The sequence below is a fragment of the Anabrus simplex genome, chromosome 6 (assembly GCF_040414725.1).
Source record: "Anabrus simplex isolate iqAnaSimp1 chromosome 6, ASM4041472v1, whole genome shotgun sequence".
Lineage (NCBI taxonomy): Eukaryota > Metazoa > Arthropoda > Insecta > Orthoptera > Tettigoniidae > Anabrus > Anabrus simplex.
This window is the reverse complement of record NC_090270.1, coordinates 76,307,473-76,321,725: the sequence shown is the minus strand read 5'-3', so window position 1 is coordinate 76,321,725 and position 14,253 is coordinate 76,307,473. Positions and strand designations below refer to the sequence as shown.

Below are 14,253 nucleotides of genomic sequence, written 5' to 3'. Positions count from 1 at the left end.
GAAGCCGGCCCCGTGGTCGAACTTGCCTGCCTCTCACCCAGAGGACCCAGGTTCGATTCCCGGCCAGGTCAGACACTTTTACCTGGATATGAGGGCTGGTTCCAGGTTCACTCATTCTACGATTACCTTTAATTGAGGCGCTATTTAATGGTGAGATGGCGATCCCGGTCTAGAGAGGTAGGAATAACGGCCGAGAGGATTCGTCACACTGACCATGCGTCACCTCGAAATCTGCAGGCGTTCGGACCGAGCAGCGGTCGCTTGGTAGGCGGAAGGCCCATTGGGGCTATAGTTTGGTTTAGGGGTGTTTGTAAGATTTTAAGTATACTTTTTTTTTTTTTTTTTTTTTTTTTTGGTGATGTTTAGCCAAATTGTTCATGGTTCATTCATTCCCGGATTTTCCGTTTTCCCGTGTTGTACGTTTTTTTTTCGGTGGTCCCTCGAAAAACGGAGAATCGAGGTTCCACTGTATCTCCATCTTAGACACAACACTGAAGCAGGTTGATCACTTTTCGTATCTTGGTAGCATCTTGTCTAAACAGTGTAGCTGCGAACAAGATGCTGATAAAAGAATCGGGGCTGCTCATGCAGCATTCGGACAGTTAATGCACAGTCTTCATGAATAACGACCTAAAACTGAACTCATGGTGTACAAAGCTGTTGTCATTTCCACGCTACTGTATGGCTGTAAAACTTTGGACACTTCTAATATCAAAAAACTTGAGCACTTCCACCAACAGAAAATGAGATACATCTTGAATATTAAGTGTGAGACTATGTGACCAACACGGCAGTTCTCAACAAAGCACAGCTAAATAGCATTGAGGCAACAATCATCACTCATCAACTGAGTTGTTTAGGCCATGTTCACCACATGAGTGATACCAGGCTTCCCCGCCAAATTCTTTATGGTGAACGTTGCTCCGACAGTAGACCTCATGGAGACCCTCTTAAGCATTTTAAAGACCAGCTGAAACAAATCATGAAGACAACTGGTATAAATATACAGAAATGGGAAGAATGTGCTGTGGACTGTTCATTGTGGGGGAATATTACATCCACCGCTGTCAACTTGTTCGAAAGAGAACGCCGCAGACATCAAGAGGCCAAGCGACAAGCAAGAAAGCTCCGTCAGTTACAACCCCGCCCTTCTGCATGCATTCAATGTGATTTGTGTGGACGTATGTTTTATGCCAAGATTGGTCTGTTTAGTCATCGCAAACACATACACAAATTGAGTTGATCTGTTCACCTTAAGCAAAAAGAAGTTATATACAAGGTGAAGCGAAATTCGTGCACTCGGGCGTCGCAGTGCGACTCCTCACATGCCAGCAATAAAAGAAGTTCTCTCACAAAACTTCGTCCTGCGACTATATCCGGCAGAAAAAGAACGTTGAAGAGTGGCAATCTGGCAACATTGTAACCACATGTAGGGTAACTACCTCTGTCAGCACATACTAGTCGTGCTGTACAGTTGGTGCAGTGGATAGAGTTTTGGGCTAGCATGCAGGAGGTCGAGGGTTCGATCCTGGATTGAGGCGCACTTTTTTTTTTTGTTGCTAATTTCCATCGGACATTACACACTGTAATACAGTAAGACACCGTTTCTTAGGTCACATGTATCCTACATTTAAAAAATTTAGCAACGCTGAACACGTAACGCATCTAGTAGATGAAGTGTTTTGAATAAATTCACGCTCATGATGTGGAAAGGGCGTCTTTCAAAGCTGACCAATTAAAACGAATGTTCGTGCATTTCTAGAAATGTAGTATGTAAGTGCAAATGGTTTCTAGAGGACCCGCTGCAATCGCTGTTGATGATTAAGATGCCAGATACCATACCACCTCAATTAAATTTACGAAATAAAAAACATACGCCTCAAACCAGAATCGACCCCTCGACCTCCTACATGCTAACCCAAAACTCTACTATCCACTGCACCAACTGTACAGCATGACTAATATGTGCAGACAGAGGTAGTTACCCTACATCTGGTTACAGTGATGCCAGATTGCCTCTCTTCAATGTCCTTTTTCTCCCGGATATACTCGTATGACGAACTTTTGGGAGAGACATTTTTTTATTGCTGGCATGTGAGGAGTCGCGCTGCAACGCCCGAGTGCGCGAATTTCGCTTTACCCTATACACTCGGATCGAGTTACAGCCGACGACGACTGTACTTGCACGGAAAGTACCCAGTACCCTTAAAAGATTGCAGCTTATCAAACTTTCCTATGAAGGGAGAAAGTCTCTCGCATCCGTCTGCATTATAACACAGTACAATGACTATCCTTGAACGATTTCCTGCCACAGTCATTCTCTCATAATTATTACCCCTTGCCACATCACAAAGTTTTCTAAGACATTAATGCATGCAATCAGCTTGACTCACAGTAGTATTAAAAGGTGTGAAAACATGAAAGAATAAATATGAAAATCTTTTCTGGTGGGGATTATAAAATAACAAGTACACTAAAAGGTATTAAAAAAAAAAAAAAAGCCAGACAAACAACAACAAATTTGAAAATCTTGCTGCTAACCAGCAAGCAATACTGAACATTCCTGAGACTAACGACTTGCTCCCCGAAAGTTGGAAACTAAGTTTCTTTCACAAGGGATGACAAATACAGTAACATTTTCAGGGCTAGGAAAAATGTAATCGTACTAAGCGGTAATAGCAAAAATTCGTGACGCGACAAGCGAGGTATTTTTATATAGATTTAACACGATGAGAATCGGGACTTCGAATATACGTCATGCTAAGCGAGAAAACATGTTAATGAGGAACGCACTAATGAGGTTTTACTGTATTTCTGAAATGTATCCAACAAGGTACATTTACATTATTCAAATAATGCACTTGGATAAATCACTGGCAAACCTCATGCAACGAAAGAAAAAACACATTCAAAGACAAGGACAAATTATGCTGGCTCCCCTGTGTACATGCTTTATCTTTAGGATTACTGTACTGTCCGCACTTTATTAGATGCTTTGTACTTCCACAGAAAGTGCCCAACACCCTTAAAACATTGTGGCTTATCTAACTTTCCTATGATGAAGGGAGGAAGTCTCTCGCTTCTGTGTGCATTACAACTCAGTACGACTCCCACCCTTGTACGATTTCCCGGCTGGCAATTAATCATAAGTCCGTTCGGGCTCGGCTTTAAAAAGAACAATGTAGTTTCATCGGCATTGACAATATTGTTTGGTGCGTACGGATTGATAACATGAGCCACGCTTTTTCGCCAACTGTCAGTATCGCTAGTGTTCAAGGATTCTGTTTCTCCGCACACTGCCTGTTACGTGATATTGTGGTGTTCCATTAAATGCTGAATACAAAAGAATTAAGATTTCAATCAAACTTAACAAATATGAAGCACACTGTACACACATTGGAGTGAAAGTGCGGAAAGCGACCCCTGCACTTTTTGGGAAGACGCGTTCTATCATGACGCAGATATATTTTTAATTTGAATTACTCTGTAAAATACTTTTTTTTTTAAATATAAAAGCAGTTTTGAACCAAAAGTCTGAATTTCGGTAATGGGATCGACATTGTTCTTCGAATTACGAATTATCCGTACTTCGAAAGAAACAATTTAAATAACATGCAAAACCATGCCTCATCTTTCTGGGAATGAGAACTTCTTTAAATTGGGATTTTGAATTAACAGATTTCAAATTATTGAGGTTCTGAAGTATGCAATAGTAGCAATTTTAGATCTATACATATTTCAAAATAGTTCCTGGAAGGTGTCTGTGTTTGTGCAGTTGCAGTCTAATCTCAAAAACCACAGAATTTTTATGTGGTTCTCAGCACTGTGTAGAGAATTTATCGAGAAAGGTTTAGGTGTATGATATATTAAGCTACACCAAAAGGGAGCTATGCAGTGGAGATTTGAGTGTACAAAGATAGACCTGAAGTATGTGTGGAAGAACTGTCAAGGAAAAAAAGCTCTACAGAAACTTTTACACTATACAGTAAAACCTCGTTAGTACGTTCCTCATTAACACGTTTTCCCGCTTAGCACGTCATAAATTCGAAGTCCCGATTCTCATCGCATTTTATCTATACAAAAATACCTCACTTATCACGACACAAATTTTTGCTATTACCACTTAGTATGATCACATTTTTCCTAGCCCTGAAAATGTTATTTGTCATCCCTTGTGAAGGAAATGTGATTTACAACTCGCGAGAGCCGTCGCAACAGTTGTGTGATTACGGAAAAAGTGAGCCTATTTGTGCTTGTATTTCGTGTTCCATTCAGAAGCTAGAAATTTATTTTGTGTTGAGTGGTACAGTAAAGTTTTTTGCGCATGATTCGGTAGCCTATATCTGGATTAGCTGCTAGGCCCCTTTAAACAACAATCATTATCATCAGGAACATAATCGTGTGATTTTGACTAGCGTGGTGCACATTTGTCTTGTGAGAGCCTAGGTATGGATATGGAAAAAGTGAAATTCCTTTCTAATGAAGAAAACAATAAAATCTTTCAGAAAGTAGACTGGCATCTGCAACTTTAAGCGCGCAGAGGTCGCAAATGTTGTTGAACTCAAACTTTCGAGTTTTGACTTGATCGATTAGACTTGCTCAAAGTTCAAAATGGCGGGCCAAAGTCATTCTTTACGTGTTACAAATCTCATGACTGGTCCGCATTGAAGTGTACATTATTTCAACAATGAAAAAGCTTCAACTAACACTTGTTTTAGAGTAACGTAATTAAGTGACAAAGATAATTATAAGAAATTAAACTCTCCACTATAAACTGTGCTATTCTAAATTATGTGTCTGGACGCCACATCAAGTTGAATTTCCAAAGTGTCTGAATATTGTCTACATTTTTTCCGCTCATTTTAAAAATGACTCCCGTCTCTTTGTCATGTACCTAGTGTGTAAGATTCTTTCGTTGCGGCCTGTATCTGCTGTACATGGCTGTTATGCACACTGACACCATCTGGCAATGAATTGACTTACTCATCTCGTGTACGAACTCTCCCACAAGAGTACACGTAATTTGCCCGATGCTAACGCTTGTACGGTTGCCTACTGAAAGCGGCTGTTTGCCATTGAGCTTGGTTGTGTGCGGAAGTTTCAAGTTATGCTTCTGCCATCGTCTGCCAAGATGAAGGAAAGTTCCGTGGGAATCTGATGAGTCCGATTTAAGAATCCCGTTTAGGGACATATTTCTATATTTTTTAAAACATTAATGTAAATTTAATATTTACTTTATTATTTATTTGGTCGGTGACTACCAGTGCAATAGGTCAGCATGAGTAAGTTACTATGGGATACCTCACCACTCTTGTAATTACTACCTTATTTAATATTTTGTTGGGTCATGTAATTTGCCTTCTTTATTGGTCGTTTAAATTATTTATGTGGGGCTAGTGGTGAGATTTTAGGTTTTGCGTTCTCTTTCTATTACGCCACTTGAGCGCCATTTTGATGATATTTTAAAATTATTTGTACATTGTTGAGGCCTGTTACTTGATATTTATTTTAAGTTTCCGAATTTCATTTTCCCTCTCTTATTATTATTATTATTATTTTAGTGGGTTTATGTGATTTCTTGTTTTATTTTGTGCGGTACTGTTATTACCATTATTTTTCTTGTGTTTCTGTGGATATGGTTTTCCTTGCCCTCATTCTTTGGGGTTCATATTTTGGTCCTTCCGTTGTGGTTTATTAATTTATTGTGTTATCCGTGATTCCGTAATTTGCCACATGTTGACCAAATGCGCTGAGTAAATCACCATTTCCTGCCTTTTTCTTCTTAAGTTTTAAAAATTATTACTATTTCTCACTTTATATACAATAGAAGTCCGCTATAGCGAGTACACTATATAACGAGAACCCTGCTATAGGGACGACTTTTTTCTGCTCCTTCAAAATTCCTATATTAAACTGTGTATCGTCCTTCGGTTACAGTGAGAGTCCTATCATTGACGCATCCATTATTACGAGCGATTAAGCGTGCAAGATTTTTTCCATTACCGATATTTATGCACCCCAGCGATGATATTGCATGCGATCGATTACCTTCGGCATCGTTTCCTCGCTGTGTGCAGTAGCGAGTTCTCTCGTCGACATTCAAAGGCGATAAAGTCAAATAATAATACTAGATTATAAATTCCACCTGTTCAATACATAAGAGTTTTTAATTTAAATTTAAGAAATAGTTCTTAACATATTAGATATAGGGACAAGTTTCACCCATAATGAGGGCATCATCAGCCTAAAAATCTCATATCTGAAAGATAGATCAGGATCCTGATGGTCTTATCCATAGTTTTTAACCTTTTGATCAGTGAGTTTTTGGTGACACTTACAGACCACCAGGAGCGAGTTTTTTCTTGAAAATTCTGAATTGTTGATTTTAAGTTATTTTGATTCTAACTTTTCTCTATTAATAAAATTACATCATTCAAACTTATGGTACATAACTGATACCTTCAATTTAATTTAATTCAGTGGCGTAGATAATATTTTTTCAAAATATTGAAAAGAACAATAAAATGAACAAAAACAAAATTCCTCTCTATAGGTGACCACTTTCGTAGCCTTTGCAACACACTGACTTGACAGTTTCACCCATCAGAATGTTTTTAGGGTATGGTACTCTTCAAAACAGGGGTGTACACACAGGGGTCTATCACACTCAACACACATCCACTTAGTGTCTGTTCTTTTGGGTGGTCTCTTCTTCGTGTGCTGACACACAAAACACCGCCGTTGTGGTTTCTGCTTTGATTGCGTTGGGGGTACTGGTTTAGGGAAATGACGTCCAGAAAGTCTCAAGCAGTCTCCTCCTGAAGGTGGTCGACCTCCTTTTGTTGGTTTCCTCTCCACCGCAAATTCCTCTAGTAGCTGATCTATAAGGCAGAGACGGAAGTCAAGTAGTTGTGGACTTTTTCCAGTCCTCACCTTGTAAATAATGTAAGAGTTCAGCACTGAAATGTCTATCAGGTAAAAAAACAACTTCACATACCATTTCAGTGTTTTCCTGACATTTGCAGTGAAGCTTACTTGCATATCAGCTTTGTCAATTGGACCCATGTTCTCATTATAATCCAGTACACTCAAGGGTTTCTTTTTATTCTGCCCTGTGGCGTGATCTGTTTTACCTGTTTCTACCATCACGTTCTCGTGTATGCTGGTTAGCATGGTAACATCCCTTTTGTCATGCCATCTTTGCGCCAGCATATCATTGGTGTGCCATGAAATACATTCTCCCCTTTGAATTTTCTTCGGGAAGTCTGGCATCCCTTTTCTGTTTTTTTCTGACTGTGCCACAAGCTCCAGTATTTTCCTTGTGTAAGTACTCAAAAAGATCTGGGCTTGTGTACCAGTTGTCGACATACAGGTTGTGACCTTTGCCAATGTAAGGTGCTGTCAGAGTTTTGACAACTGACCCAGACACTCCGAGTTTTTCATCTTGTTCAACTTCCGTATCTTTCACAGTATAAACAATAAAATCAAGGAAAAACCCAGTTTCACAGTCGCAAAGTATGAACACCTTTATACCAAACCTGTGTCGCTTTGATGGAATGTATTGTTTCCATTTTAGGCGACCTTTCCATGCAACAAGGCTCTCATCAATACAGATATTTTGGAAAGGATAGAATATAGATCGGAATTTATCTCGGAAATAGTTTATTATAGGCCTAATTTTGTAAAGTCTGTCACCTGGGGGTTGTAGATTGTTGTCTGAAAAGTGAAGCAGTCTTAGAATGAGGGAAAAATTGTCGAGAGAGATCACTTTACCGAACATCGGAGTTTCGATCAATTTATTTGTTGACCAATAGTCTTTCATCCTGTTTTTCTTCACATGGCCCATCAACAAAACAGTTGCCAGGAAAACATAAAGATTCTCCACGGTTATGCCTTGCCACTTATGTAACTTCGACTTTTCCTTTACGTCCGTATTTTCCGTAACAAATAAGTAGTACTTGTTCATTTCTGACACTATCAAGTTCATAATATTGCGATCTACAACTTCTTTGAAAATCGACACTTCAAGTCTTGACTCATTGTCATTATCATTCACACAAAGATTATCACTAACACCTGAATTTGAAGCATCAAAATGAGCAGATAGCGTAGGAAGAAACCTACCTACACAACTCCACTTTCTTTTTTACGCTTGAACAGCTGACAGCTTAGCCTTCTTTGCAACAGCGGGTTGCACTTTGTCCTCAGTTTCCGTGTTGTCGTCTTTCGAGGAATTACCTATTTCACTCTCATCGGACACAATATAATCACTATCATCAGCATAAATATCATCATCAGACCAATCGTTAGTCAAAATATTACTTATATCTTGCGGAGCAAGCCCGCATCCTCGACTTGATCCCGCCATTAGCACGTGTATTCATTTACAATCAGAGAACGTTTGTTTCTACGGAAACCAGAGATGAGGGAAAAGAAAAATTATGTGTATTGTCAAGGAATAGACGTACAATGCACTCACAGGCAACAACAATAGAAAACAGTTCCCGGGTGTTGTCGTAATTCGTAGAAAAATCTCGTAAGAAGTTAGGTTACGTGACTACAGACGCGGCGACAGAACTTCATCGCAGAACATGCGAGATGTAACAAAACATGTAATAAAATTCGCTGAACATGTGAAACATACCCAAAATTGTTCTAGAAACCCGCCAGTACAATGTCAGAAAACAATTTCAAACATTCAACATGAAACATGAATAGACGGCGCTACTATTCAGGCGCAAACTACGAGGACGTAAATAGACGGCAGTACTCCCGTAGGCCACGCGCAACACTGCCGTAAATAGACGGCAGTACTGCTCAATGGGTTAAAGAAGGTCTAAAATATAAATAAGAGGATACTGTTTTAGGTAAAAATGTGTATAAAATGACTAGCAAGTAGAATATAGTAGTTATAAGTACTCTTATGACAAAGTCTTATAATCAATCCTTATTGTAGATCTTTACGAATGTCTTGTTTTTTAAATGTGGTAACAAGTAGTTAGTTAAAAGTTCAAAAAGAATACGTTAATTGTTGCGTTGAAATTAAATCTGGTAAATATGGTGCCTTATTCTGAAGATGGCGTAAGGATCTTATAATAGTTTAATATTTAGGATAAAAGTCACTCTTAGTGGTAGTTAAATTTAAATTCAAAGTTGAAGTTGTTAATTTTCTATGAAAAGATAAGATGACAAACTTCTTGAAGCACTTAGGAGCGAGGACAAGTACTCGTCAGAAACGTAGCAATTTTTATAATTAGCTGGTGACGTGGTTGTAGCTTCTTGTATTAAAAGTCAAAAGGAAAATGTGCGAGGTTGAGTAGAGCTTGTGGTGTTATGTCTGAAATAAGAGGAGAGTGATATGTTAAGGAATAAAATTAGAAGAGAAGGAGAGACCGAAGAAAAAACGATGTGTGTGAAGATTAAATATGAGGTGAGTTGAAGAAAATATGTTGTGTGTGATTTCATTTATCTTTTCAACTGTTGTAATGTTAATTAGTTGCCATGGTAGCGTTTGAATGACTGATATTTGTGCTTCTAGTGTCATACCAATGTGAGACTGGCGCGGGAGTATGTGGAGGTGAGGGTGGGTTGGGCGGTGCGTTAAGTTTATATGTTATTTGATGGGTTGGCTTGTGGGGGCGTATGGGGAGGAAGTTGTGTTTCCTAAAGTGGGAGGGGTCTTGGAAGATGATAAATTTAGATTATTTAACCAAATTAACATCACAACTGTCGAAGGGGTAAGTAAGTAAGTAAGTGTTTCAAGCATTTTAATTCTTTTCTTTTCTTTTATATCACATTGTTGCTTGGTTAGTGGTGGTGGTGATTATTGTTTTAAGAGGAAGTACAACTAGGCAACCATCCTCTATATAACACTAATCAGAGGGAAAATATGGAAGGGGTCCGACACTTCGAAAAATGAAGATATCGGCCAAAGGTGGTGGTGGTGATTATTGTTTTAAGAGGAAGTACAACTGGGCAACCATCCTCTAATATAACACTAATCAGAGAGAAAAAATGGAAGGGGTCCGACACTTCGAAAAATGAAGATATCGGCCAAAGAAAGACAAGGGCCACGAAGGGCGTGAAAATGAAAGACTCCCTAGCCCTCGCAAACCTAATAGCGTCGGGGTCGGAAAAAAACAAGAGTTGTCCAAGGGAGGTCGGATAGGATAGATGAAAGTGAGGAGCCTGGCACAAGTAAGTGGAAGAAATGCCAGGACTCAGCTAAGGGCCCCGTGGTCGCCAACCCACGCTCCAAAATTCAGAGCCCCTGAGGCCCCTTTTAGTCGCCTCTTACGACAGGCAGGGGATACCGTGGGTGTTATTCTACCGCCCCCACCCACAGGGGGGTGTTGCTTGGTTATCCCTCCATTTTTGCCCAATGGCGTAATTATGTTATTGTTAGCTGACCTTGATCTTGTTTCTTTTGTTCTCGCGTGGGGATGCTGATTTGTTTTTGTTTCAATATTGGGTTGGATCGTTGTGGATACTCAGTGTATGGACGCAATGGGTTACTGAGTCTGGCATTATTACTATTGTTTCTTTGTCCATGTGATTTGATTTAGATTGTTCTGCTTTTCATTTTGGATTCTGGTTTGTTTGACATGCGATGGAATATACATATTTTTTTAAATTTTGGGGTTTGTTTGTGTGTTGAAATATATTTCTTCTGGATGGTCCTTACGATTTTATTTCTTTGGACTGTTAATGGACCTATGCCTTATGTTATGGTTTTGTTCCACGTGTGTTATCCTTCCACTAGAAATTGGTATAAACCCTTCACGTTCATTCACCCTAGATATTCATCCAACATTTAAATTTATTAAATTTGAGAAAGTTTAAATTTTGTTACAAAATTAAAATATATCGGTGCACCATTTCTAACATTGGTTAATTGAGAAAATTTAATTTAAATTACTATTCATTTTAATTTCATACATTTACTACTTATTTTACAAAGGTTTTCTTATATTTTAACCTGTTAATTTTTTTGGGTGATCATTTCCTAAGATTAATTATAGTTTTAATTTAAGTATTCAGGTGCTTTCCATTTAGTAATCATCCTTAAATTACCCTGGGAATATTATTCCTTTTCTTTTATGGGGTGGGTTTTCAGCTTTCTCCCCTAATTGTCTGCTTGTTTCTGGCTATGTTTATTTCTTAATGTGATACTGTTTGAATATTTTGCTTGTTCACCCTTCCTTTCTCACTATTTCTTGTTTCTGCAATAATACTTGGATATTTTTAATGGCCCCCGAGCATATGTTTTCATATTTGTAGTTTGGTGTTTTTCACACCATTCAGTGTCCATGGCTAAATGGTTACCGTGCTGGCCTTTGGTCACAGGGGTCCCAGGTTCGATTCCCAGCAGGGTCGGGAATTTTAACCATCATTGCTTAATTTCGCTGGCACGGGGGCTGGGTGTATGTGTCGTCTTCATCATAATTTCATCCTCATCACGACACGCAGGTTGCCTACGGGTGTTAAAGCAAAAGACCTGCACCTAGCGAGCCGAACATGTCCTCAGACACTCCCAGCACTAAAAGCCATACGCCATTTCATTTCAATGCACTTGTTATTTTATAAGCCCCAGCAGAAAAGGTTTTCATATTTGTTCTCTCGTGTTTTTCACACTTTTAATACTTTCTTCTCAAATGGTAGATATAGTTTTAACTGTGCCTGCAGATACACGACATAAGGTGCCTTCATTACATGTGATAAATATCATTTTTGATCCGTACTGATGATATTTGATTGAAATAATAACAATAAGTTATTTTATTAATTTAACCACCTAATCAATACAATATATCTTGTCTTTGCTGAATTACATTGACAAGTTAATTAAAATGGTACATATTTTGCCTTACATATAGGCATCATCAGCCATGGGTTTAACCTTGAAATAAAATCAGGCACCTGATTATAAAAAGCCTTGAAGAGACTTGAGAGAAAATTAACATACGGTAAAAGACTAGTACAATGTTGGTTTTAAGGACTATGCTATGAGTGGGAAGTTTACATTTGGTGAAAGTATTTGCAATAGTGACATTGGAAGACTACTATTATAATAAAACGAAAAAAGCAACAGTTTGTTACAGACAAGTGGTAAAAATTGCTATAAAATGATGTTGACCGAGTAGCGGTTAGAACTAGATAATAATGAGAATGATGATCAAAATCATATTTCTTTAAAATATAATGTTGAAAGATAGTCTAGTGACCTGTAATTATTTGTTTACGTAAGATAAAAGTAAGTCAATAGCATATGGTGATGATGTGGTTGACTTTGATGATTAAGTACGAGGTTGTAGTTGAAGGTTAATATACAATGTTGATATTGGACCTCTATGGACCATCTCATTTGATATGATGCTATAACGTTGTTAAGATATGTAGGTTTGATGACATGCTGGTCGAAAAGACAATGTGACAGTTGAATGTAGCTAATGTGTTGAAGGTTGGATCAAAAGTAGAATATTTTGAAACTTCTGTTATGAGCTAAAAGTTGTTGACGACTTAATAAAATAACTTATTGTTATTATTTCAATCAGATGCCTTCATGTTGGAAAATTGTATCTAGTGTTTCCATATCCCTGTCGGATAGTTTTTATTAGTATATTCAGTAGTACATTTTTTCGCTTAACACGTTCATTTTTGTTGTCCCCTGCAGAAATGTCTTAACGAGGTTTTGCTGTATATAAATTAATTTATAGAGGTATAGAATTGTTTATTCACCTCAATGATCTTAAGACAGAAATATGCTTTACAATACGTAATTTGCATGCATGGTTTAGGAGTTACTGTCAGTTGTGAAAGTGCAGGAATGATTAAAATATCACACAAGGAGAAAGAAATGACCTCAGCCAAATGGCTGAAGGGCCTAGGAAAAATGTTATACTGAGCGACACACATACATCAGGAGGAAAACAAGTAATGTCTTCTAGGGAAGGTTACAAGGCCCATCACCATAAATTCAGAATTGCTCCAATACAAAGCCAGGAGAGGTCTCCATTTAGGACTATTTCACGTGTTTTCATAGCATATTCTTTGCAACCGAGAAGGAAGAGAAGCAAATGACATGCAATAATGCCAATTTAAAGGAAAAAGTTATTTTATTGTTGATGTGAAATAAAATGTTACCATATCCATTTGGGAGATCACCAGGCTGCTGGAGTTGATGAGCACGGCCTGAGCTACCCGACTGCTGATGGTGAGATGGTTGGTGGTGCTGAGAACTTCGCTGTCTAGCTGACCGTCGACGAGATGGGGGTAACTGAATGCCAACAGCATCACGACTGCTACCATTTGGAGGTTCTTCATTCAGGCGAGATAATCGCTGATCATGGTCCCTAGTAAAATTAAAAGAATACAAAATCAAGCCAATAGTCTACAATAAAAATGAAATCACAATACAGTTTTCAGATTCTAATACAAACTTAGAAAAACTTCAAAATCAAAAGCAATACTGAAACCTACACAATATGTACACTCAACCGCACAAAAATGGGCTGGCAAAGAAATATTTTTTATACATTCTCAAAATACAAGGATATTCGTAAACTGTGGATAGCTGGTCGCCAAAGAGGTGACACCTGAAATCTGCACAATATGTTCATCTTATTACAAAGAAGAGGATTTTGAAAGAAAGTCGTTATCCAAGACAGATAATTTTTGAGCAGTTGAGAGTACATAGATGCTGAAGAGTTCTATTACCGTGAACTGCTGTTTCGATTGCCTTCACGGGGTGCCTGGTTTGATGAGGTGTTAACGGGTGAAACACAGCCATTCTGCTCAGCAGAACTGGATGGCGAATTGTTTGTGGGAATTATTCCATTATAGTTGGGCCTAAAATTTATAAATAAAAATGTACTCTTCAGTTATTATACTGTATTTATCCACATAATGGGCGCACCTTTTCCCATAATTTTTATAATAAAACTCTAGGGTGTGTCTTTTGAGAGCGGTAAATTACGTAATGAAAAATTAGGCTAGAAGACGTATCAAAACACGTACCAACTTGAATATGAAATAAGAGCATCAGTATCAATATAGCAAACCAGTAGTGACTACAAATTATGTATTGATGGTCTCGCTACAAATGAGCCTACAATCAATCGACAGCTAGCATCAGCTATAAGAAAACCCAGATAACACACAGCATATCATAACACACAGCAGTAATTACTGGCAAACCAAAGCATTACCAATATTTTATAGTCCACTATTCTCATAAAACTTAAATATTTTGAC

The 14,253-nt window shown here is 38.2% G+C and overlaps 1 protein-coding gene across 1 annotated transcript in view; it reads right to left on the bottom strand.

Annotated features, from left to right (window-relative positions):
* Smurf (SMAD specific E3 ubiquitin protein ligase) overlaps window positions 1-14,253 on the bottom strand; it is a 125,932-nt gene that overhangs the window by 89,784 nt on the left and 21,895 nt on the right. The window contains exons 6-7 of the mRNA XM_067149839.2: window positions 13,717-13,848; window positions 13,144-13,352 (exon numbers count right to left, since the gene is read on the bottom strand). Coding sequence (XP_067005940.2) covers window positions 13,144-13,352; window positions 13,717-13,848 — 341 coding nt within the window. The remainder of the gene's footprint in view (window positions 1-13,143; window positions 13,353-13,716; window positions 13,849-14,253) is intronic.